At 37.9% G+C, this 26,861-nt stretch overlaps 3 protein-coding genes across 4 annotated transcripts; 2 read left to right on the top strand and 1 right to left on the bottom strand.

The window, feature by feature from the left end:
* The first annotated feature begins 85 nt into the window (after positions 1-85).
* On the top strand, positions 86-4,857 carry LOC148816168 (uncharacterized). The gene is made up of 9 exons (XM_088940365.1): positions 86-306; positions 565-693; positions 1,479-1,626; positions 2,123-2,256; positions 2,624-2,727; positions 2,913-3,005; positions 3,237-3,477; positions 4,389-4,468; positions 4,604-4,857. Exons 1-9 carry the CDS (start codon positions 86-88, stop codon positions 4,855-4,857), a joined length of 1,404 nt encoding a protein of 467 aa, XP_088796491.1.
* Positions 4,858-5,164: 307 nt separating this feature from the next.
* Positions 5,165-16,992, top strand: cacfd1 (calcium channel flower domain containing 1). 2 transcript variants are annotated; one of them, XM_088940421.1, is made up of 5 exons: positions 5,165-5,867; positions 9,596-9,668; positions 10,374-10,499; positions 10,963-11,070; positions 13,395-16,992. In XM_088940421.1, the coding sequence occupies exons 1-5, from the start codon at positions 5,756-5,758 to the stop codon at positions 13,483-13,485; spliced, it is 510 nt and encodes a 169-aa protein (XP_088796547.1). In that variant the 5' UTR covers positions 5,165-5,755; the 3' UTR covers positions 13,486-16,992. The 2 variants fall into 2 exon arrangements, with proteins under 2 accessions (XP_088796547.1, XP_088796548.1); XM_088940422.1 differs by lacking the exon at positions 13,395-16,992 and adding an exon at positions 11,928-12,079 and having other exon boundaries at positions 5,167-5,867.
* Positions 16,993-17,219: 227 nt separating this feature from the next.
* Positions 17,220-26,746, bottom strand: slc2a6 (solute carrier family 2 member 6). Its single transcript, XM_088940420.1, has 10 exons — positions 26,610-26,746; positions 25,252-25,405; positions 24,035-24,241; positions 23,654-23,753; positions 22,402-22,613; positions 21,840-21,989; positions 21,337-21,445; positions 19,817-20,011; positions 19,187-19,332; positions 17,220-18,696 (listed from the first exon to the last, which is right to left on the bottom strand). The coding sequence occupies exons 1-10, from the start codon at positions 26,663-26,665 to the stop codon at positions 18,529-18,531; spliced, it is 1,497 nt and encodes a 498-aa protein (XP_088796546.1). The 5' UTR covers positions 26,666-26,746; the 3' UTR covers positions 17,220-18,528.
* Between the last annotated feature and the right edge of the window lie 115 nt (positions 26,747-26,861).

The raw sequence follows: 26,861 nt of genomic DNA, 5'->3' as shown, positions 1-26,861 counted from the left end.
TGTTTTAAAATGTGGTGAGGAGAATAGTAACGTTTATAGTAAAACTAAATTTGAAAATAAAGAGATATTGCAATTCGTTATTTAAATGTCATTATCTGCCGAACATGGAAGCACTTGTGATAACCAAATTCAAGAAAGTATTTACCCAAGCCGTAGGTTAAACAGTAAAAATAAAGCATGTGTTTCTGAAACTGCTGTTAGTAACACGACTACTCAAGAACTTTTATCCACGCCTCTATCGGTTGAGAAAAGTTGCAGAGAGCCAAATGAGTCCAGTTCTGGTACGGAAAATGAACTTTATACTGGGTGAGTTTTCTCATAGAATACTGTTGACATGCAACGCTGTATGGATGTAGTTTTTGAAGTTATCTATATTAAAAATTAATGTCCAAAGTTGATTAACCCTTAAACATCACATTGGCACTAAAGAGACACTTTATTGTGTACATAATTTATTCATTATGTGAACTAAAATTTTGCTTGAGTATTTTTGTTGTTTGTACTAGAGTTAAACATGGTATTTGGTGGTTAGGCTAGCAAGATTGACATTTGATGTAAATTTAGGCTGTGGTCTACAGATGAACTGGATGATGAGACTGGTCTGAATGAGTTTCAGAAGAAAATGCTTGCAGAACACAGACAAGCTACTGCAAAAATCAATCGAGGCTGTGTTATCATGGAAAGAAACCGTAGGTAAGTTAGAGTTTTGGATGTTTGTTTCGTAGGAGTTATTTATGGTTGTATGGGTCCTAATGCCCCAGCACAGTGATGGGGGATACTATACTGTGAAAGGGTGCTGTCCTTCATATGAGACATAAAGCTGAGGTCCTGACTCTCTGTGGTCATTAAAAATTCCAGGACTCTTCTTGAGAAGAGTAGGGGTGTTAACCCTAGGACAATTTCCCCCTGCCTTTTAACCAATCATGGCTTCCTAATAATCCCCATCTATGAATTGGCTTCATTCTGTTCTCCCCACTGAGAGCTGGGGCGGGGTGAGTAGAGTGGCACACTATGGCTGCCGTTGCATCAACCAAGTGGGGCCTCACATTGGTGGTGGTGGAGGGGATCCCAATTACCTGAAAAGCGTTTTGAGTGGAGTGTCCAGAAAAGTGCTATATAAGCTATTATTATTATTGTTGTTGTTGTTTTAGATGACAACTCTGCATCTCCTTTATAAGAAGACCTAACGAGGACATCCACTAACCAAAACCATAAGAATGTAGATTGTTAAAACGTAGGACTAAACCATAAAGTGATGGTGTATTATATATGTACTGAGATCCAATTTCTATATTTTGGAGATGTTTGTCTGCAATCTTTACATTTAATATATGCAGGTGTTTGCAAAAAGATGATGCTCGTGTAAATGTTTTTTTTCCTTGCAAAGGCGCTTTTTTGGATTGATAATTATGAGAATGTGACAATCTAAAAAAAAATTTTTTTGTATATTTTGCCATTGACTTCTATTGTTCACCCAGAAAGCGGATCACCGTCAGCTGTAATAAACTCAGACAGCTCCTTCCCCAGCTCAGTGGTAGTCGGAATGACATGGTCACCATTCTGGAGATGACTGTTGCCTACCTGGAGCTGATCCAGCAACTGCTCCCAGCACACCAGCACAGAACAGTGAGTCTCATTACAAAGCAGATCAACCACTGATGAAAGGAAGATCTAGCCACAGGAGTTTGTTCTGACTTACTTCAAACGGTTTCAATGCTTTGTCAGTGAGGAGCACATATTCCCTGTAAAACCTGCTGTGCTGTGACTCGACCAGACTAGGACCGATTTAACCTACAATAATTAATTTCCACTGACACCGTGTCAAAAATCATTGCTATCACTTTGAGGAGTACATTCCTAAGCCTAACAGCAGGTTAATTTCTTTGAGCTATTTAGTGTTGAACTAAACACTAAAAGAACACTGTTAAATCCTTCAAAATCCAAATGGTTCCAAATTCAAAACCCTACCAACCTACTGAAGTTGTTAATATCCTGGCTTCTGTCAAACAGCTGAATAAGATCCAGATTTCTTAAGATCAGTGATTTATAACCTTAACATTCTTACCAGTTGGCTGCTTAAGTTACAAAGGATGTCCATCCCCTTTGTTTTACTTTTGCTTAGGTGCTGTATCCACCAGAAGAACTGTGCAAAAAATGGCAACTGGAACATCAGATGAAGAGACAACAATGCAGGAGGAGGATTTGTGAAGAAGTAAACAGGCAAAAGTCCCAGCGTATTAAGAACAACAGAAATGGGTTAGTAATCTAATACCTCTCTTATTCTTTGAATAACAAACATGTTTGCCTTCACTTTGGTCCCAGCTGGCTAGTGAGAAGGGCTTTTAATATACTTTATTTTAATGATGCTACCCATCACTGTTCTGTCAAAATATTGCCTAATCCTTATTGCTTCTATCAGTAGATTTTTGTGACTATAGCAATGTGCAAACAAAACATTCACCCACTGAATGCTGGTATTTGCAGATCCCTACATGCAGGGTGACTTATAGTATTCACAGTGCATTTAATTGTGTGTGTATTCTAGAAATGATTCCTTAATGATTGATTTGTAAAGGTAATGATTTTAAGAGTTTGGAGACTGTTTTAATGGATGCTGTTTTAGTAAAGGGAAACCTTGCCCAAATCCTGGTTTGATGAACCAAAGCAAGAAAGCTAGCAGTTTGAAAACATCTGACAAAAGTGATCATGAAGTTCTTCACAATGCAGGTAAGCTGCTTCTTTCCTTATTTTCTGTGCAACACCTAAATTGAAAGAGGGCCATGTATCCATTTTCTAGGTATCATGGTTTCCTCACATTGGATTGGTGTTTTAAAGTTGTGCTTATTTGGAAAATCTTACATGGTAGTCCTAGGTTTACCCATGTTTTTATTTGTTTGCATGTAATTTTAAAGGGACGGAGGGTATGGCTGATCTAAATCACCTTTTAGAAGTGACTTCAGAATCTCATAAAATGCCTGAAGCTCAAATGGGTGACCTTCAGTATGGTAGGTGTTTTACGTTTTACACTTTGTACTAAAGGGTCCTTTTTGTTTTGATTTTCGTAAGTTACGAGTAATTCCAAAATAATGGATCTAACTTTATTGTATAGTTATTTCATTTCATTTAAGATTAATTGCTCAACTATTTGCATTAAACAAGCAATAAAATACTTTAATGCAGCTCCTTTAATAAGGTATTCCAACATTTCATTGTGATGTTTTGCTTGTTTTTCTCAGGATATTGCAATAGGCCACAGCAGGTGACTACTCCCATGGTACCCTCCTGGGAGAATGCCTCCTTTTTCGTAGATTACAGAAATGAGGCTCCACAACCTTGTTTCAGTACTTCTGTCCCAGTGACTTCACATCTACCTGACACCGAAAGCTCTTTCTCCTGGCCCGGCCTTTCAACGCCAGTAGGACAGCAGGCAGCCCAGTCACTGTGTGATTTACTCAGTACTCCACAATTAAACTACAGGTACTAGATCAAAAGCTTCATAATTGATGTTTTGTATATTTAATACAGTGCATTCATTTTTTTCCCCTCAAACATGGCTCTGTGCTCGAGTAGGCAGCTGTTAGCTTGTGTAGGCTGCAAATGCACAGAAAGCTTCATTCCATACTGAAAAGAAAAGCAACATTTCAACTGTAGAGTCGTCTTCAGGTGGCAACAGCCAAAAAGTTGTTTCTAGCTCTAGGCTTGCAGGTTTCTAAAAGCACGAGTTAAGATAAATTTTGGTGATTTGTGAGGTAACCTACAAAGTAAAGTGAAGGCTTTTGTGTTCAGGTGTCACATTTGTGAGTTTTAATAGAAAGTGTTTGAGACTCTGTAGCCACACTAAATTCAAAACCAGTGTGCCATATAGATATTAAATATCGAATGGAATCCTGCCAAGGGTCTATCATGCCTCTGTGAGTCCATCTCACTGCTCCAGGTGTCTACTACCAAGCATTGGATTACAATTTGGAAAATGGATAAAATATCAAACTGACCTGTTTAGTGTCTCGGACTCTTTCAGCAGTGGGATGTGCAGGCTTGGCTTGTGAACTGTGAGATGGGCTTCTATCACTTTCACTGGCTAGAGCAGTCACCCAGTCAATTCCTGTATGCTTACTTTTAATTCTGCTTGTGCTGAGGGCAAATCCTGCCACATGAAAGGGGTGAGATTGGGTTATGAATACTTCAAAACATTGTAGAATACATGCTCACATCTTGTTCAGTTTATTCTTTCTGCTTGTAGACATTCTACATATTATACAGCAAAAGGAAGCTAATTGTCACAGAAGATAAAATCTGCCAATGTAAAGATTTTCCTTTTCAATTTTTGTTCTTGTGTGCTATTAAAACAGTCTTACGCTGAATTCTGCTCTAACTTTGACTTGCTGCAGACTTCAGCCGCATTTTCCACAAGAGAAGACTCTGACGGCACCAACTTGTCCCAGTGGAGTTCAGCATACTGGGCTACAGGGTATGCATTCCATTTTGTAGCTTGCTTAGTCAACACACAGGATTTGTGTGTATGTAATGAAAATACTCATTGTACTAGTGAATGATTTATTATCATGTAACGTAACTTATTTAGTACAATTTGTCTTCTAATCAGATTGGGAAGAGTTACTGGAAGGTGACCCTTTGGCCTTCAGTGGTTCCATCTCTTTCCAACCAAGTGCAGCTCATCCAGGAGCAGGTGGAGGGGGGCCACATGATGCTGGCTATTCCTTAACAGAGATGCATTCTGTTCCTGTGTCATTACTCAACCAGGTGGCTTCGGAAGGAAATGCTTCCCAGCACCAGGAAGCAGACCACCCTGTAGAGCAGAGTGACCTTTCCGACATTGATGAAATGTTTTTCTTTTGAAGGCTTCACATCTGTCGATTGAGTTTTGATTATTAAAATGTTGTGCTGTTATCTTGTGTTGTCCATGCCTTATTTTCTCACATCTCCACATTCAATAACGTATCTCTATCCGATATCGCAGTACTATGATCAGAAGCTTTTGGATGTTTGTGTGAAGAGTTCCGTTTTCTCACTAGATCCATGTTTCAGTTTATGTATTGTAAGCGCTATGGTTCGTTACTGTTCTGTGTAGACTTGCACAGGTGACGTGTTCAAGACAACAGCTGTGTCTTTAAGCAAGTGACGTCAGTATTGTTCCACCCAGAATGCATCGCGGGTCGAGCCGAACAGCTGTGGAAACAGAAGGTTCTTTATCGGTAAAGAAAAACCGAGAAAGTTACAAAAGGAAACGTATGTAGGATTAAAATGATACCGGATGATGAATGAAATATACGGGACCATCGTAGTACTAATTGAGACGTTGTGTGTTAAATTAATTCATAGTAATTTTCATATGAGATTTAGTTAAATGCAGTCCGAGCTGATTGAAATGAACTTAAAATAAGAAATTAGACTTGGCAGAAAATTTCAGAAGTCGAAAAGGTAGTTTTAACTAAGCTGTTTCAAAGTGGATATCAAGGACGTTTTATTTCAAGATTTGTCTTTTATCTGGCTGGGAATACAAACCGTGCACAGGAAATACGTTTACGCCTTCAAATTCACCCTTTTATCACTTCTTTCAAGGAAGGCTTGTTTCTTGGATAACGTGGTTTTGTTGTACGTATTCCTGAAAGACGAAACGAAAGATCATTTTTAATTATTGAGCGGGTGTATCTGCTCGTCCCAGCCCGAAAACTGGGGACCCATTGTTACTGAGCTGTTCAGACAGCACAACGCTGAATAATTCATTGGGGGTAAAATGAGCTCCGGGGAGCAGCCAGCCGCTACCAACGCCAGCAGCGCCGATGACGATGGCATGTCTTGGTGGTATCGGTGGATCTGCAAAATTGCTGGAGTCGTGGGAGGAATCTGTAAGTAAGCCGGATGCAGGAGGGTGTTTACGATTGTTTCATTGCCGATTCACCTTTGTTACTTTTAACCAACAGTCTGGGGACGACAATAGTCTGGAGAGAAGACGTTTCCATTCTTCTCTTTGATATGCAACAAACGAATTTCAGAATGCCTTTATTTTTTCACTATTCTTATTGTAGTTCAGACTCCTTGAGCCTAGTTTCATCAGACGTGTTTCATTTTTAACAATGTAAACGCTCCGTAAGCTGTCGTCCGAGTCCAGCTAGAGGGAGTAAGATGTTGTGCTCCGCCCCTTGGAATGTGCGTGGAGATCATTACACCTGAAATGTCTTTGTGTGTTTGCTGTGTCCAAAGCCCATTTTCTGCACAATCCATTCATTTCATTCTGTGGTGACAAACCTGTTACATTGTTTACTACATAGCGTGTTCAATTTAAAATGACTTCATCGTTTGTCTATGATAATGGATGTTTTGATTGACCTCTTAATTGGGTATTAGGACTTTCTTCAGACAGTTGTATCCTGTCTCGGACACAGTTGGGCGCAATTGTAGTTACAATTCGTGCGGCCCTGCTTTACAGATTTACTGGCAAAGAAGAGCGTTTAGCTATAGGTGGATGGCTTGCTACAACAGCCAGATTAGAAAATGCAAACTGTTCCTTAGACTAGAAGCAGTTATTAATGTGCACCCAAACAGGTAGAATTACTCCGTGCCTGCAACTGTGAAAAGGATTTTCCAGATACATGCACGTTTAAAACACAAGTCTGTTTTATAGCAGTAATTCATTGGACACTTGTGACGAGTTAGCTCCGTTTTAAATAATGACGTTAATTTAGTAGTATTGTTCACATGCTAGGCTCTTGTTGTGTGTTTGAGTTAAAATTACCTCAATTATGTGATGCATAAAAAGCTGCTTAGAAATATGCTGAACACAAGAACACAACCATTCCATGCAGCCATTCCTTGTTTGCGTTACAAAGATCACCTGGTTTCTGTCTGCAGGAGTGAAAGCAGCCTGTTAATGACATTAAGATGTTTTGTTTCAACAGACAACAGATTGGCCCTGAAAAAACAGGGAACTCACTTAGATAGTCCTTGTCCTGGAAGGCCACATCAGCCCACGACTTTCATTACTGTCTTACCCATCTGCATAATCATTTTCAGTCTCCAGTGGCTACAGCACTAGGAATTGGAAGAAAGAGCCCACACATCAGCAGAATGATTGTAGTTTACCATCTGCATGAATATGATCTACATCCTTGGAGGCTCCTTAGAAGATGACAGCTGAGATATACAGTAGGCATTTTCTGTGGGTCATAGGACTAGAGGTGTCAGCAGAGAGTGGTGGGATGTTTTATTCACTGAAGAATGTGGTTTGCCCTTCACAAACATAACACAACGTGTGAAGATGTAAATTATGCTGATGATTCATTGTTTAAAAAAACCTATGGGGCAGTGAAAGAGCTATGATGTGGGGAGGATTCTATTCAACACAACAGTATTTGTGTACTTGTGCTGTGTGAGTGCTCTCACTCTTAAATTGACAAAGTGCTTGAGCCAACAGCTTTTCTGTTACCAATCCAGAAGGGTAAGTTTTCCAGCAGGACAATGCATGATCACACAGGACTGCAGTTGCTTGCATTTTCTCCCCGCTCGTCAGTGCCATTATCAGTTGAACACTGCAGTTGGACAACTTTCCCCTGCTGGTCACCGTTTGCACAGGATCAGTGGAGGAACCTTAGCTGTCTGCCCAATGGTAGATCAGGTCTATGTGTCAATGCTGCAAGAATTATTAGTCTCACATACACATACACATTTTTAAACTTATATTTTCATTTTGACAGTGTGTCATGTTTCATACTAAAATTTATATTAATTTGTCATTCTGTTGTTGTGTTCCCATTTTCTGTGATTTTGTTTAATATGTATGTTGAAAATATTTGATTATATCTATCAGATGTCTTTTCTATATCAATATAGCTGTCAGAGAGAGGCAGCTGACCACAGTGATCTGGAATTCTAAATTGAACAGTGGAACACCTGCATTACTATGATCTTCAATTTTTCGTAATTTCTTGTTTGCAGTAATTCTTTTGCATTTTGACTCCAATAATTTTTAAGTTGTAGTTAATGGGCGTAATCTGCACCATTAATCATATCGTTAAAGAAGAAAAATGATTATATAGTAAGGAGTGATCACAGCTTTCTAAATTTTTACAAGAGTGCACAGGTATGATTAATTGAGCAGTTCTGGAATGGACAGCCTTGTGATGTCTCCTCATTTATAAGTGAATGCTGTGGTACAACTAGAAAAACAATTCTGCAATTCTTCTGGAGGTTAGGCAAAATTGAATTCTGTGTTCATGCATGTGTATAGAAAAATATGCTCTATTCAAAATAACATGCTTCCTACATGTCCCAGTGCCAATAAAGCAGTTTCATTAATATTCATACAGCAAACCTACAGTTCTCTAGACTTCAATGTGCTGCTGTATTCACAAACAATAAAGCTTCACATTAGAAATGGGCATTGCAGTTCTCTCTGCTGTTCTGATTATCATGAATATTCTGTCCTGTCTTATTTTGACATTTGTTTTGGTAATATTTGAGTTTAAATTGCAGTAAAAATCTATTCTGCTGTATACATATTATCTTAATGCTACCTTTGCTAATCCAACCTATTTATGTTCAGTGATATTGGAGGAACTACAGCAGTATCAGGTTCCTTATTGACTGACTTGATTTAATGGTCACTTGTTTAATTGAGAAATTTAGTTATTTTATTTTTAAGGAAGTGGAACACCTGAGTTATTTAAAGATTAACATAGAAGCACATACTGTAATATGAGCAGTCTACATCCTACAGGTCTTCTTGTGCACATAATAATAACTCAGTGTGATTACCAGCACAAAAATGTGTGGAACAAAATGTCCGTAAGATCAAAAACAGAGTAGTACAATAATGGCAGATTCTCACCATTTTTGTGAATTAAATACAAGGTCAGATCTTGCTTCTCATATGTTATGTCATGTCTACTGCCATCTATACCCTGTCATCTGAGATATGTAATCTCTATTTTGAGTCTCTCTCCTGCCTCTTAATATTTGTTTTTCCACCTGCATGTCTCTACACACTCCCATTTCCTCCCACTTTCCAAAAACATGCTGCTTAGATTAATTGGTATTTCTCACTTGTGCCTGTGAAATGTCCCATATCCATAGTCCTGCAATCTATAGTCCCACCTCGCACAATTGTTCCAGGTTCCTGGCTGTCTCAGCCCCTCCCAAAAATAAGTGTATTTTCTGGTAATGTGTGCCTGTGTACACACAGCCAAACTTTAATTTGCTTTTTTTCTGCAGGAATCTTTTCAGAAAACACTACCATAGTACCAGATCAGAGGGGTTTAATTTAGTAGTTTAAGTCAAGTGTTTTCTGAGTGGCCAGGCTGTACGTGTGCACATAGGCTCTGTTTATTAATTTTAACTGAGGATAACAGATGTTTATCAGAGGTATGATGTCCATATTAAAAAAAAAAAACGTCATTGGTTTGTCACTTTACTTGGAAGTTTTTTGGTTTTTCCATTCAGTGCTTTATAGATCACATATTTCTAGGGTACATTGTAATAGTATAATAGACAATCATTGTGAAAGTTTTTTTGATTTTTAAACTGTATCACAAAGTATTGACTAATTTGCCATATGTTTTGCATTACTATTTCTCGACAGCATGTGCAATTGCAGGAATCTGGAACTGTGTTACGATCAATCCCTTAAACATAGCAGCAGGCGTGTGGATGGTGTAAGTATTTCAGATTTGACCATGGTAACATGATAATTGCACTGTGGCACTGAGTGTGTTTTGATGCTATATTGTAATGCTCAGTGCTTATTTGAATTGCCGAGGTTTATTGACATTTTAAAGTACTTTGCACAATTGATTGAGACCCCTTCTTAAAAAGAAAGATGTTGTGATTTGTAATCCTAATGATTAGCACAGTCTGCAATGTCAGTGGACTTTGTTTCCATCATGGAGAGGCGTTGCCCAACATGGTCTTGAGTCTGTGCTCTGTTGTTTGCTAACTGGGACTGGTTACAAAGCAGCTGTACATTCTGTCAGCCAGAGTGCATTCTGTTTGTCTTGCACCAGTGACCCTTCTGATCCTTCACACCTTTCTGATTAACAAAGATACAGGGTGCCTGTGGACATACAATGCTGTCAGAGAGACGCATCACTCCTCCAATTAATGACAAGATGCAGAGGGGCCGGCAATGTGAATAAGAAATAAGTGACTTTGACAATTCAGATTTTTGTGTAAATAGTACACATTTGTCATACTTCCTTTGTTTTTGGATAGTAGACTTTCATTTCTGTGATCCAGTCACTATGTCAGAAAGTGGAAGTTCGTAACTTTTGAACATGTCTGTACGTGAAATGTATCTCTTTATGTAATTAATAGAGTGCTGTACATTTATACATATACATTTATTCCTTTTCTCCTTCAAGGTTAAATGCCTTTGTCCTGTTTTTATGTGAAGCTCCATTCTGCTGTCAGTTCATTGAGTTCGCCAATGCAGTAGCTGCCCGAGCTGACAGACTTCGTCCCTGGCAGAAGGCTTTCTTCTACTGTGGGTAAGGATCTCTAGGCTTAGGCAGCCTTTTCATCTGATTTTATTTATACCGGAGCTTTGAAATCTTCAGTTAAGAGTGCAGCTCAGAAGTTAGTTTACACCCTCCCTAATTTATTTTCATTCAGTGCACAGCCACCAGTATAACACAGCCTGTTGTTCCCAGAATAGAGAAGTTTCAACATTTTCTTAAAGTTCATAAATACAATGTGCTTCTCTTGTTTTCTATTCCTTTAAATTAATGTTTCTACATAGGGAAATTGCACGTGATTATAAATGAATACATTTACTTGATTAAATGTATTGTGTGCTTTAAAAAAACATGATGAACTAAAAAAAGGTTTTGTATGCATTGTGAAATCACATTACATTCTGTGATAGAAAATGTTTTGCATGGAATGCTAGGATGTTGTGAAAGTGGGGAATCATCTAATTATATAAAATGCTCAAATTTATTTGTCTTGCAGGATGGCATTATTTCCAGTAATTCTAAGTATTTCTATCACCACGCTGTTGGGAAATGCAATAGCCTTTGGAACAGGTGTCCTGTATGGGTTGGCATCCCTAGGGAAAAAGTAAGTCTTTTTTTCTTCTTTGACTTGTCTTGCATTCTGTATTTGCCTGTATCTGTAAAATTCTGCAGAGTTTACTTTTTTCCACTATTAAAAGTAGTCTCATGAATTGCCTAAAAAATCTATTAACACCTTCATATGGAATACAAATTTGTTGGTATTTGGTGAATTGTATTTTATAAACTGTAAGCAATGTTTAACCTTTTAAAAGTGCCTTTAAAATTGTTTTAGAAAAATCTAGAAAAGAAGTCTGGAAAAACAAAGGACTTTAGAAAACGTAACCTATTTGCAGAAAAATTGTAGGAAGGAAAGGCTTATTTTTGGAATAGAGTCTTTTAGGCATTGTTATGAATGCTAAAACACAAAATGGACACATTCCTCTTGTAACTAGTAAAAAGCAAAATGATCCATTTAACAGAATATCCAATGTGGAGTCAAGTGGAGTAAATGTGTCTGTTCCCAACATTATATAGAAATTCAAATGTTCTTATTAATTTTTGCTGTTTTATTAAAATGTACAAAATAATATCTGAGGGGAATGTGTAATGGATAAGTATGTTAGTAGTCTTATGTTACAACCCCTGCTTCATATCACACTATGCATTTTTCCCTTATTGCAAAAACTGGAAATGTGTCACAGTTAGATTTATATAACACTTATTACACCCTGTGCCTTAAGAGATGTGAAGAATAGATGTACAGTATATTGCACTACGTGTAAAAGAAAAAAAAAACACTTTCAAATGCAGACATTTCTGCATCAGCTCCAGGAGAACTGGAAATTTCTTACTCATTTACGTAGAGCTGCATTTGTACTGTCATGAGCTGTTCACACACTCTTTCTCTCTCTCTTCTTATAGCACAAGGGATCTGTGTTCATCGCTATGACAACAGCATACATTATATCTGAGCAGTGTAGACTGTCATAATTCAAGATCTTTTGGAGTTCTGCCTGCTTCTCCTTACACATTTTTTATTTTTTATTTAACAATTAAACTATGACTAAATAACTAACAGAAAAAATTATCTAATCTCTAATCAGCTATGTAATACTTTGACAACATGAATAATATGCAGCTCTATAATCATGATAGCATTTTAAGGCTAAATTTATTCTGTTAAAATCATTGACCTAACACACAAAGCACGTAGCATTTCAAGCTGATAAAGTATAACACTGTTCACGTTCTCCTACCTTAAAAAAAAACAAACGTTTAGTTTCCAAAGCATTTCTGTGGATTTGTGTGTATATGCTGTCAGTCTGTGGCAAGTGCAGTTTTCTTCCCCTTTCTCCTTTCCTGCCTGAGGTGTCCCACTGGATTAGGTTCCTTGAAGGCAGGTAACAGGTTCCTAAATCCTGATTTCAACAGCAGTAATATTATCATGTTATGAGTCTTTTCCAATACCAAACCTGATTTTTAATACCTGAATGACTGAATAGCTAACAGTTAGACTGTGTTGGACTGGAGATAAATCAGCAGAAAATGAGAGTCAGAGGTTAAAGATGCATGTTTTATTTACTTTACTTAAGGTAAGTTGTATTCTTACTCTCAGAAATATACATTGTGTCAGTAAAACACAGCACTTACAGTCTACACACATTTTCAAACCGAGCATGCAAAATTCAGAATCAGCATTCCCTAATATCTGCTGTTTTAGTCTGTGTGTGCTTTCATTTTGAACAGTACTGCATTATACTTGCAAAAAAGTTCAGAATTGCAGTGCCTTGATCAGGTTTTTCTCACCTCCATGCCCAAAGGCCTAATCTATCTGTACATAAAACATTTGCTATATATATTTCTATAAAGTGCTTTGTGGCAATTTGTTGCAAAAGACACTATAAAAAAGATGGATGCTACAACTATTTTAAACTGAATTCTCTCTCATTTTGAAATTATACTACTTATTAACTGCTTTTAGTAAATGTTTTAGATTTTGCTCTCTGCTACTTTGAAATTTGAAAAGTGGACAAACTGTAAATGTAATCCATATACCTATTAAGGACACTACAGTAGTATATTAAAGTACTAAATACCCTTGCTTATTTGGTGTCAATGTCAGCCCCCTACATTTAGCTAAAGGATAGCTCTTCACTTTTTCAGCCATGTTGTCAAAGATGATACCCTGTCTTCTTTTAAAAATTAGCCAGATGAGATTTTGTAGCTACTAAGAGACAAACAAAATAGTTGCATCATGGCCTCCTCTCATTTGTAACCTTTATGTCTTCATGACTTGGCAGACGACTGTAGTAAATCACATTTATTGAAATGATTAAGGGTTCACCAAGTTTTTTTTTTCCTGACAGTGTTTTTGTCATCTCTTTACAGGGGAGATGCAGTCAGTTATGCGCGTCTACAGCACCAGAAGCAAGGAGATGAGGAAAAAATGACAGGAACTACTGATGGAGTAGCACAATAACCTTAATATGACAACTTCATCCACTAAACATTTAATACTGCATTCAGTAAACCAAGGACCGCCATTTACCTTTTTATCAAGCTGCTGGAATTAGATACTAATATATTCTGTCTTATTTTCATATAATGCTTTAATATAATACATCTGTTTTCTTTGTGGGTTTTAAAAATTTATAAGCTGTATCTTCTATCTGTACTGACATGTGAAGTTTTAAAGAAATTTCAAAAGCAAGCAACAGAAAACTGCTGTAGACCAAATCAAGTTTAAAAAGGGATTTTTTTCAAGGGGCAAAATCATTTACAACGCTGGACAATTCTAACAATACCTATTTTCTTTGTTTCTAGAAAGGCCAGTGTCTTTAGACTGTCTTTACATAGGTTTGCAAGTTTTTAAGCTACTGATTTTATGAGAAATTACCAAATGTGTTGACAAATACAGTGATTGCTCAGTTTTATAAATAAACGCCTTTGGAATATCACACATCTTGTTGGCAATAGATGTCCCAAAAGGAATAATTTCAACCACTGCAGGAACAAGAAAATTTCCCAGCAGCAGTCATTCTAGTTGTGTTGTGACTGCTTTTTTAATTCAACTCGTGTTTCAAAATGTGGTGTTATTTTGGGTAACTCCTCAAAGGAAATTTTGTTTTTACCAATTAAGCAGAAGGACATTTCATTTGATTTCTCTCTGACAATATAATGCATGATTGCTGTGGTAATAGACATACCTATTACAGGACTGACTACCTTTAAAAAATATTCCTTATGCATACTGTTCCAGCATGATTAAATTAAATTATATCTGATTCTGAACACATTTATTGATTAAAATAAAAAAATGATTTTCTGTTAACTGAATAATCACTTATGAAATTGGGCCTGGGTGCAGGTTTTGTTTGTAATGTTATAAAACAAATGCTACATGTTTTGGTACGAAAGTGGGACTGTGAAGTTTTTTTTTCTCTGGAAAAATCGTATTTTTCAGGCAGAGTGATACTTGAAATACCTCAGTGTGAAACAACACACTCATAATGGAAGCATGTGTTTTTTAAGGTTTGTATAAGGTAGGAAATTTTAGTTAAGCTAAAGGAAACTAGGAATGATATAACCCTAAAGATGCTAATCTGCCATGTTGTGGAATGGAACCCTGTCTCATTAGTGCAGACTGGACTTGGCTTTTGGTTTGTTCCAAAACCATACAAATTAATATGGAAATAGATACTGTAATTGATATTTATATAATTTTCATCAGTGATAGAATGTTCCTTTGGCCTGTGGTAAACATGGTCTTTTATACATTAAGACTCCAGCCATAACTCAAGTTTTCACATAGTTTTACATTTTCTTTGGCATTCCAGATTTCACTTTGTTTGCACTGTGTTTAACTTCTATGTTTGTTTAAGTGGCAGTGTTATGTTGTCTGTCTCCTATTGTTGCTGATGCTGAAATGTACATGGTGGCATCTTTTACAGCAGAGCAGATACAAAGATATCTAATATGATTTCAAAACGTAATTGTCTTTATTTGGGGGGAGCTGGGTATGTTGCAGATAGTGAATGTGGATGGCAAAATACAGCGGGGTGTAATACTAATAATGAGTATCATACTATCTGAGCTAATTGATTTTTAATGGTTTCAGCTAAATCCTTAATACAATCTGAACTGTTCCTTGCCAAATTTAGCTTCCTTTCCCCTCTACTTCACCAAAGCAGCTTCCCATCAAAGGTGTTGTCTTTTCTAAAGCACAAAAACCTCAATAAACATGTAGACCAGTTATCATACATTTAAGAACACAAGAAAAATAAAACGGCATTCTAACTGCAGATAGAATGGTTTTGTTACTGAAATTCACACATCACACATTCACAGATCACACAGACGAGGATCTATGCATCTACAGAAAGTACATTTGTACCACATATCTTTTGTAATACAGTATGTTTGCCTTCAAACACCAGCTAGTATGAAGGACACTATACACCAGCAAACTAACATACTACAGTGTTTTAAAAATAGATCTTGCAGGGTATAAAGTATTGCTATAAATCTGTAATTTTTGCTAAAACACTTCTTTATTCCAATGAGCAATACTTATGTTGATAGATGCATAAACCAGTCATTTTTAAAAAGGAATGGTCTATCTTTAATTGTTCTTAAGAAGTCAGTACACCAAGAGTATCCCCAGTGTACATTGCATAGGTCCCTGTAATTTGTTTAATAGTTTAATAGTTAATAGCTAACCTAGAGAAGCCACTTTTTCCTTTGGTTTGTAAACACCTTGATTAAGCTGTTTGGATTTTTTAATATGTATTTCTCCTGACTGCTGATAATGGGGGGTCTTCTATAAAAACTAAATACCAGTTTTGTTTGGTTTTTTTATTCTTGAGTGCTGAGTGCATCTTATGGCAGAGTTCCAAACACTTCTGTGGTAATATTCAGATTTAATACAGGAGGTATCCCAGTACAGAAGAGTGAGGCACTGTAGTGTTCCAGTGTTCCAAAAGCATTTCAAAGGAATGGGGACAAATGTGTAACACATATTCAAGTGTTGCAAATCCATCAGTAAATTAAAGAATTGCACATCACAAGTGTGATGTATTTAATTCAAATATTACCCACAAGGGTTTTGGAATCTTGCACTGGACTGTAAGATGAATTCATCATTCAAAATACGTAAAAACATTTAGGATTGTAAATCATGTTTTGGATTGTGCTCTTTTCTTCTTACAATTGTGGCTGCTTTGCCCCTGAGCCCCTAATTTGTCCTGTGCATTTTGGAAATAGTTTTTCTCATGTAGCTTGCAGATGAAGCAACAAAGAATTCCCATCAGTCTTGTAAATGTATGCATTACTAAAGCAAGGTTAAAGGGGCAGTTTCAGCACAGCTGTTCCTCTCGTTATTTTAGATTTGCTTGCTGGTTCCAGTGAAACAGTGAATTTGAAATTAACACATTTCATCAGTGTGTTTGGTTGAGGGGAAGGTAAATAAATATCTCCTGCAAATAAAAGATTGGGCACTTGCAATGTTTGCAGCAAGTACTGCATTTTTTAATTTCACGTTTTAAATCATAAAAATCGTTTTTAACGTTAAATCGTTAAAAAATAAGTTTTTAAGATGTGGGGAGAGGGTGTTATTCACAACAGTTTTGTAGAAATTCAAAAACTCTCAACTTAATCTGAATTGAAGTCCCTGGGGTATACAGGTATGTGTTAACTACTTCATGTATAGAAAGCTAGTTTTCAAAGGAGGATTTTCCAAACTCCCATCCTTCGGTTATTGAAGTTTGATTCATGATAATTCCTGCACGTGTAACGTGTAACGTTAACGTGCAAGATCAAGTTTGTGATTTTTTTCAGGTAACATTGCTGCTGCTGTAAAAGGTGCAAAAGCTCTGCTTGAGGGTGACTTTGTTTGACTTTTCTTGTCCCTTTTTTGGAGATCTTGATCTTAAAAACATTTTTTTCCATTTCCTGTATATTTGTTATAAATAAAGCCAGTTCAGTCTTTTTACGGGCACTTTGTGAAGTACATTCTTTACATTAAGTAAATTAAACAGTTAATTTTCCAGTATTCACTTGTAGTATAACCTTTATACCGCATTAAATTATGATGTTTTTAACTGATGTGACGCCAGGTCAATAAAAGCAACATTGGAGAAGTTTTTTAATACTCAAAAATGGAGATAAATAGTAAATTACTTGTTGATTAAGATACTTATTGACTAGGAATTATTTCAGGTGGTGAATAAAACTTTTTTTAATTTGAATAAAATTAATGGAAAGGTCATCATCAAGCCATTATTATATAATTGAAAATATACCAGACTTTATAGACTTAAAAGGTTATACCATCCCTTTTTATATATAGATCTCATTCTTTTTTTTTGTATAAATGACACCTTGAAACCTACACACCTATAGCTCAATATAGTATATAGTATACAGTATATCATATACATGTATAATAGTGTAATCTACATATGACCAAGTGGAAATAATATTATTGTAATTACTAAGATACAGTGTACAGCACTTAGGAAATTCCATGTATAGGGAAATTGGAGGGAAGGGTAATATTATTTTACTTGTTAAAAGATCAAAAAATATATTAGGGGATTACTGTGACAAAACGAAAAATATTGGCGCTCCAAAGACTGTAGTGGTGTGACTGTCCAACTCTGACTGGGACATCTCAAGTGGCAGTGTACACTTCAGCTGGTGGATGCCATTAGTTAGCCAGGGTTGTCAATGCATCTGGTGAAACTCAAGACAGAATTTTTGTGATCTGTCAGGCACCTATCGTAAAATATATTGTATTTATAAAAATACCTATATGTGTTTTTTTTGGCAATAGACTTATTCAATCGCATTATTTCTCACATGGAGCCTGTAACAGATGTTGAACAGGTGGGCATGTTGGAAGAGCCTATCTACTGTACCAGTCCTCATTTTTTACCTGCAGTGTGAATGTGGTAGCCACCTGTGATTCTTATTTAAGAAGAATAAGACAAAAATATTTTTTCTGCCCCCATCCTCTTTGTACTTGTTGTTTCCAAAACTCTGAACTGTATTGTAACAGAGTTACAGCTCCTGGTGAACATTTGTCATTATCACAGAACTACACTCTGGATTTACAGTAATTTTTAGGAAGTTTTCAGACTAGCTTGCACGTAACGTTACAATCGTCAGATACACAAATATATCTCCCAATCCCTATATATATTGTATAAAACACTGCTCTGGCTTGTTTTTGTTTTCTAATTTCCAAGACACGACAGCACGTGATTTGTAATTGTGCATGACTTATAATTAAATTAATTGATTAAATCTATTTGTAAAAAAGACATTTTTCAATTTCCCATCTGGTGCGTAGAGTCCTGAAACAAAGTGCATTGCCATCTTAAAAGTTTATCTTTGGCACTGTACAGATTTAGACTTGTGGTATTGCTCCACCTGCATTGAGAGGTCACAAAAGGAGATTTCTCCTCCACGACTGAGCAGCAAATTGTCCTTTTGGCAGAAAGCCACAGAAAGTCCCAAAGTCTTAGCATGATCTGTGGTTGATGCTAAATGTGCGTCCAGTCCGGAAATAGTTCTCTATCTCTTCAAGGGAGCGTCCTCTGGTCTCAGGGACAGCTGCTCCGGTGAAAATAAGGTTGATTACACATATCACACAGAAGAATGCAAAGGGAGCAAACAGGCCGTAGGTTTCCTGTAGAACATAAAAACAGGTAGATCATGTAATTCCTTTATTGTTATTAAATCCTTCTCAGATCTGCACAATATTCAACAAACACATGCTAATATATATAATGACAGACAATTATCTTAAATTTTAATTTTGAATGCTTTTGGCACACAAGACTCTTTAGAACAAAAATACATTGGACTATATTATAACCGCCTTTATTTTGTAGTGCTCAAAGCAGACACCATAGAGCATGGCATGCTTTTTCATTAATGTGTTGAAGGCAGAGCTCTCCTTCATAGAATACATTTGCATAAGGTTTTACATCAAGAAGCCCATAAATAAATGTTACTTAATCCGATCTTATGTGCTTTAAAACCAGAAGAGCACACTAACATTAAATCATATTAAAGCCACAGAAAGATATTTTTGGTTGGTGTTTTGTTAGTTCAGCTTCAAGCTCATCACATCACTAATGAGAGTTGCCTGGCACAGAAGGGACAGATAAACTTACCACAACCGTCATGAAGACCTGCGTCAGGATAAAAGCTGTGATCCAGCTGACTCCGACACACAGGCCAGATGCCACCCCTCGAGCCCCCAGTGGCAGGATTTCAGACATCAGCAGCCATGTAATGGGACCCCAGCCCATGGCATAGCCTGGAGGATTGGAAATCAACAGGTAATCACCTTCCAAATGCTTCAGGCTGAACCACACAATACTAACACTGAAACCGGCCACCGCAGAACATGTTTTCAGGAAGAAGACACTTATCCTGACATCTAGTATACAATTCTTTAAAAAAATGGGGTTACAAGATCTGCTGAATCTGGGTCTCTGTAGGTGTTGGCTTTTTTAAAGCAAGATGACTTTGCCTTTAATGACACGGATGATAAGGCTGTAGCATATTTGCCTCAGAGATGCTGCACTCAACATTAATGGAATAAGCCTGACAAAGGCCTGCAAATTTACTGTTCTACAATATATTATTTGAATATTTTAAAAGCATGGTTAGATTATCTAATGATCAATATTGGATTTAGGATCAGTCTTTGCCCCACCATTTTCTAAATGATACCACCAGCATGATCAACAAATTCTCATCATCATTGTCATCGTTAGTTTTAATGAATAAAGCTTTACCGAATATGATGACCATGGTGCTGATGAGTGGGATGAGAGTGACGAGATTGGGGGAAGCCGTCTGGAGGGGACTCCCAGGCTCTTGGGCAGCGATGAGTCCAGAGGGGATGGCAGTGAGGTTGACGTTGTGGGCGGGGCAGGACGTGTAGAGAGTGTACAGGCACAGGACCAGCATGGAGAGGAACATCAGGAATCCTGAGCAAGAGGGGGAAGATCACAAATACAAAAGCTATTGACACAGGAAGATGAGAATATTAGCATGAGAAAGATTACAAAGAAGGCTTTTTGGTCAATCTTTCTCATTTGATAGCTAGAAGCTAACAGAAGCAGGAATCTTACGCAGCCATTCCTCAAAGATACCCAGGTGACAACCTGAACAGCATGGCTGTGTTTATTTCAGATCCCACTCACACTTTGTTTAAGACATGCCTCCTGTCTTCAGTCCTGAATGTGCTTCCTCTTAGTTTCCACATATGTACTTGCGTTTTTGTTTCATATAGGCCATGAAGCATGTGGGTATGTTTCTTGTGGATAACGTAGTTAAAGGTTAGGTGTTCCCAAACTGGGGTCTCTTAACCTCCAATTAAACAGAAAAACATTCACCTCAACATTAAGATCGTAAGTCATCTTCTCTCATTAATGATAACACCTTGAATAGGTGACTGAGGGGCTATTGCCCAGAACTCTGCGGAAATTTGTATAGATTTTATGAACTACTATGTTTTATTAAATTATTGTATTTTGTTGTTTTTTTTTTAATTGGTCCAGTGTGTCTCTGTATGAGGTGATCTTTTGGGAAATGTTGTTATATTATATCTGGTCTTGATTTGTAAACTAAACCTAATGAACAAACATCTTAACAAAAATCTCTCTACAGTATGAGTACTCTGTTTTGTCTTTTCACTGTTCTTTTTCATTGGTTTACAGCCTCTGAAATTAGAAACAAGTTTAGCAGTGTATGCTTCCACACCTAAGTTTGCTGCTGAAAAAGGAATGGAACCAGTAGGGGGCGCTCACCCTGCGGTCCGTGTGGGTCCTAATGCTCCAGTTTAGTGATAGGACACTATACTGTAAAAAAGCTGCCTTCCTTCAGATTGAGAGTAAAACCGAGGTCCTCACTCTCTGTAGTCATTAAAAATTCCAGGATGTTTCTCAAAAAGAGTAGGGGTGTTAACCCCAGGAACATTTCCCCCTGGCCTTTACCAATCATGGCCTCCCAATAATCCCCATCTCTGAACTGGCTTCATCACTCTGTTCTCCTCCCCACTGAGAGCTGATGTGTGGTGAGCGTACTGGTGCACTTTGGCTGCTGTCACATCATCTAGGTGAGGTCTACACATTGGTAGAGAGACCTACAAAATGTCATAAAAAGGTCATAAACTTGCTTACCTTTCTAGTGTAATAAACTAAAAATGTTCACTGAGTACAGTCAATGCACTTTGATGAGTAGAGATCTTTGAGGTAAGTGGTTAGTGGAAGAGAAATGAGGATTCTCTATGGACAGCAGCGCCTCACATTACCTGATGTAAAGAGCAGAATTCTCCGGCCTGCCTTGTCCATCAGACTAGCAGCAATCAGCACTGACACCAAGCGTACAGCTCCCACAATAGTTGCATCATATTGCCCTGGCTGGAAAAAACAGTAGGATTTATCCCTCTTCAGAGGTATGACGATTTTTATTATAAAGCCCTTACATAACTGGAAAAAAGACCTGTCTGTATCAAAACAATTCCCAATCAATGAGAAAACTGATTTTTGTAAGTAAACTGTGATTGTATGCTATCATCACTGATTTATTCCAGTATGTTTTATGTTGGACTTTTGAAACTGTTATATACAACTATGTACAACCTCATGCAAATGGAAAAATGCATATTGTGATACTAGAAGAATGACAAATATTTCAAAAACTGTTGCTTCAGGATTTCTCTAAGAAAGGATGCCACTCTGAACATGTAACTTTTTCTAGGCACCACTGCAGCTGTTGTCTCCAGTAGAGAATGCATTGTTCCAAGTCTCTCACCAGAATGACTTTGCTCATGTTGAATATGGGTTCTAGGTAGACCAGGATTGGAGTGATGCCTGTCATCTGCTGTAGAAACCTCATCACCACAGAGATCAGAATGGGTTTGTAGTAGAAAGGTGTGCCCAGCTCTGCCCAGGTGATTCTTGCCTGCAGGAAAGTTCAAACTTCAAAACCCAGACACTAGTGACCTAATGACTGGGTGATAATCTTCAAACCATGATACAATACAGTTTTGTTGTATGCATGTCATGATCTAATGTGATGCGATGCTTTTCCCTAGCCTATCCAGTCTGTATCCCAAACCATATACAGAATGTACCCTGAAAACGAGCTACGCTTGTTGCAGTTCTCTTGTTTTCTACTGGAAATGTGTAAGACATTGTAAGTGATGTGCTTGTCACATTTTGTTTGAGAGAAGGGGCAGTAGGGAAACAGGGTTATTGAACTGTACCAGTTGCTCCTAACCTGTTATGCACAATAAACCTATAATAGATTTGACCAGAAATGATTAGAACTGATGGATCAGCTCCCTGTCAGGACAATCAACATCTTTCAGTACCTGCATGCTGACACTTTCCTCGATCTGGTAGTATTCCGTCATGTAGTCAGACCCAGAGCCCCGCAGCCATGCCAGCGACTTGAGAGCCTGTTCCCCCCTGCCCTTAGCAATCAGATATCGAGGAGAGTCGGGCATGAAACACAGGAGGATCAGCATGATCAGGGCGGGCACCTCCCCTGCAACAGCCAGCCAGCGCCAGGGCAACACCAGCCCTGCCAATGGAACACACAGGAGGGCCACAGTGAAGTTAACAGCTTTACAGGGAAACAGATGCTTTCATGATTATTTTCTTCTCTCACTCATCTGAACCAGCTACAGTATACTGACAAGGCAGCTAGGGTATAGCTAAACGAAGACATGAACGTCAGAAGGCCAGCATCTTAATTGCAAATCAAAGGACTGTCACCGGCCAAGTGACCAGGCTTGGCTCAAAAGAAAAGAAACTCCCACAAGCGGTCTTCAAACGCAAACAAAACTGGATTTATTGCCAAAAAAATAGGGATAACAAAAAAAAACCCTCACAGGGGTACTCTCCACACCTTTTCTCCAAGGCACCCTCCTTCATACTGAGCTCTCCCAGTCCCTTTTATAGCCCCTCCTCTTCTAAGGACCATCCTCTTAAAGGGACTCGCTCACATTTTTGTAAACAGAGATGGGCAAATTGATCAAAATAAAGTATTTAACCATCCCAAAATAACTTAGAAATTTTAACAGAGTCATGCAACTGTGATATATTCACTTAAACAAAACAACTAACCTTACATCGGTTATTTATAGATGGCTCACCAGTAACCTTGCCCTTTAAGATCATTTGTGTGATACTACAAACAGGAAAGGTGACTGGTGGCCATCTTGATCAACACAAAACAATACTCCAAAAAAAAACACTGCAGTGATTTTTGGATAACAACAAAAGGGTAAGTATCATTCGCACTTCATTCGTATCACATACACTCTCTCAAACATACCAGAAGGGTAGGGGGAAGTATTGGAGTATTTCACACTCAGAAAGAAAGAAAAAATAACAAGCACTCTGTCACAAGGACCAATGTTTTTTTCTGTATAGCCCTAAACTGAGTACTTGTGCCTTGTGCAGAAATTAACATGTGGCTTGATTTCGCACAGCATACAGATTTGTCACTACAACAATTTGAGCTACCATCCCTCTTGCTAGCTTTCCTTTTCACCTAACGTACAATAAGAGTCAAATGAACAGGTTGCAGTAGGACCAAACTTTTCTGATCATTCTTACCAAGAGCATAGAGGGCAAGGGCTCCAAACACAGCTGTTATCTGGGGACACGATCCTAATGTGCCGCGTACTTTGGGGTGAGAAATCTCGGACACGTACACCTGAAAGACATTTCTCGGGTAATAAGAAGCCATTTTTTAAAATCTTTGCATCTTGGCATTTTTTATTTCTTAAAAGAAAACATACTGTAAACAATCTGGTTGCGCTCAATTACATGTAAACTAAGCTGCACAGACAAACACTGTTATTAATTGAAGACAGCAAATGAAAAACAGGGTTTGTTCATGTAAACTTTATGAAAAACTTCACTAGGAAAGGTGATCTCACTCTAAGAGCAATAGGGTGAATGTTTTTAATCTTCCCGTATCAGGCTGTAACTTACTGGTATGGAAGCTGCTGTCATTCCTCCAGCAAATCCTGTGAGGAAGCGACCCAGGAGGAGCATCCACACAGCCTGGGCACTGCCCATCAAGAGGTAGCCCACGGTGGAGGGGACAGCCGAGACCATGATGCTCAGCTTCCGCCCTATCATGTCATTAAGCACCATAGCACTGATGCCACCTGCCGCAGCTCCCAGTGTGAACATAGACTGTGCAGAGAGAGTAAGGAAAACCACGTGAGCAATGCACACTTCTGATGACAAGAACAGGAGTCTATAACCCCTGCCATAGCACCCTGCAACTCACAACAGGCAACCTACTGAAGCTAAGCAGGTGTAAGCCTGGTCAGTACCTGGATGGGAGACCTCCTGGGAAAAACTAAGGTTGCTGCTGGAAGAAGTGTTAGTGGGGCCAGCAGGGAGTGCTCACCCTGCAGTCTATGTGGGTCCTAATGCCCCACACTATACTATACTGTACTATACTGTAAACAGGCGCCATCCTTTGGATGAGACGTAAAACCGAGGTCCTGACTCTCTGTGATCATTAATAATCCCAGGGTGTTTCTTGAAAAGAGTAGGGGTGTAACCCCAGTGTCCTAGCCAAATTTCCCATTGGCCCTTACCAATCATGGCTTCCTAATAATCCCCATCTATGAATTGGCTTCATTATTCTGCTCTCCTCCCCACTAATAGCTGATGTGTGGTGAGCGTTCTGGCGCACTATGGCTGCCGTCGCATCATCCAGGTGGATGCTGCACATTGGTGGTGGTGGAGGGGAGTCCCCATTACCTGTAAAGCGCTTTGAGTGGAGTGTCCAGAAAAGCACTATATAAGTGTAAGTAATACTTATTATTATTATCTAGAGATACTCCTGTAGCAGTGGGACATGTCGATTGTCCCGTTGGACCACAAACACAGGGTCTTATGGTTCCAGAGGAGCCTAAAGGGTCTAATTATTTGGCTTTTGTTCAATAATTAAAAACATAATCCAGGTTTTTATTTGCAGGCCATTTATTGCTAATAATCCATTAATTAAACTTGTAACACTATGACTCCTCCATATGAAGATTCAGAATAAATGCTGAAAGGCATTAAAAACACAATAAATTAGTCCTGTTACCTTTTTTTTTGCGCTGTCTCTCATGCTAATGAAGGTGTTTTATATGCTAGTTGCCTTCTATAATGATTGCTGTATTGGGTTAATAATAATAAATGTTTACCCCAAACCAGGAGGCTATGAGAGTGTTCATTCTCAGGTTGGGGTTGTCGATGGTTGTCAGTTGTGGAATAGCAGAAGAGGCGTAAACCAGGGAGAATCCAAAATTGAAGTTCCCCAAAACAGCCGCGAAAACAGCGAGAAACAGTCTCTTGTTGCTGTTGAAACAAAAACTGAAGCTACACTCTTGTCCTCTTTCTGTTGCATTACCTTTAGCGTGTTACGTGACAAAGCCACAGAAATGAAACCTAGCACATGAACAATAAAATTGCAGGCCTACGGCACGACGTTCAAATTTTGAAAAGTGAAGTCATTGAAACTGATTTATCATATGATTATATATATTATTTGAAAATATCACGATTGCAGTGATTAGTTCAGTTTTTAAAAATAAATAAATATTAAACAAAACAAATTAAATTAAATATTTATTTAATTTTTTGGTTTAAATATTAAACAAAATATTTGTTTAAAAAATGCAAAATGCACTCTCGTAACAAAAGTCAGATGTCACCATCGAAGCATATGGATTGCAAAATGACATATGGGAAATTGATTGCAAGTGCTTGGAAAGGTTGCAAAATCTCGTAACTTCGCAAGCCTTCCATCAGTGGAAAAGGGAACCTTAACAGGTTTTCTACCCAAAAGTATAAAAAAAGGAAACTTCATTCGAAATAACAATGTCCTCACATATTGTTTTTTATATATATAATGTCCAAATATTTTACAAAAAGCCTTAGAAAAGAAAAAACTCGACAAGCCAATCATTAAATTACTTTATTATTCTCCGCGGCTCCAATAAATGACGATATCAGATCATTCTTATTTTTCTTCAGTCTCAACTCTACAAGGTAACTCTTTTTAAAACCAAAGGAGTAGGATAGGCTTAATAGCAATCGAAATACGTACGGAACTCTCCGTACTCACAGTCTAGTGCGTAATATCCACAGTTGGAGAGGGGAACTATTTTTTTCTCTCAGGTCACTGCAACACATTGACGCTGGTGTTGAAATTAATGTTGTCTGGGGGATTCTGTTCACACATTAAAGTCCGTACTTTTTGTTCCAGAAACGCCGGATTGTTTTGATCCAGAAAATCTAATGTAGCGTTAAACCTTATACAGTATGCCTTATTAAAACATATACCTGCGCCTCGATGTGTGTACTGTACATTCCTTAAAACAGAACAAATTAAACAACCGTGTTGTGAATGTAACAATTCAAGTTTCTAAACGTTTATTAAAAGTCATGAACTGTAGTACAGAGGAGTCGTATCAAAATGTATATAAAGACAAACTCGACTCAATATATATATTTCAATCACATGCATTAATTGCTCTTCTGGATACTATTCTTATCTTACCTGGTGTATATTACGGTGTTGCCATTTTTAATCAGAGGAGTCCTTTCGTCAGTCATTCCTGTATCAGTTTTTCTCGCCAGTGATGTTGGTTGGACCCTGTTCTCTATGAACACAAAACAGTTCTGTGCTGGCCTGTACTGGCAGCAGTAGGTAATATACAGTACGGTACCCACAGGGGAGTTCCCTGAACGATGAGGTCACTTATTAAAGGCAGATACAATGAGGTCTGCTAAGAACTGAAAGTATTCCAGC

This window comes from Atractosteus spatula, chromosome 23, assembly GCF_055471065.1.
Source record: "Atractosteus spatula isolate fAtrSpa1 chromosome 23, fAtrSpa1.hap1, whole genome shotgun sequence".
Classification (NCBI taxonomy): Eukaryota; Metazoa; Chordata; class Actinopteri; order Semionotiformes; family Lepisosteidae; genus Atractosteus; species Atractosteus spatula.
The sequence above is the reverse complement of the archived record's forward strand: the minus strand, read 5'-3'. Positions and strand labels throughout refer to the sequence as shown.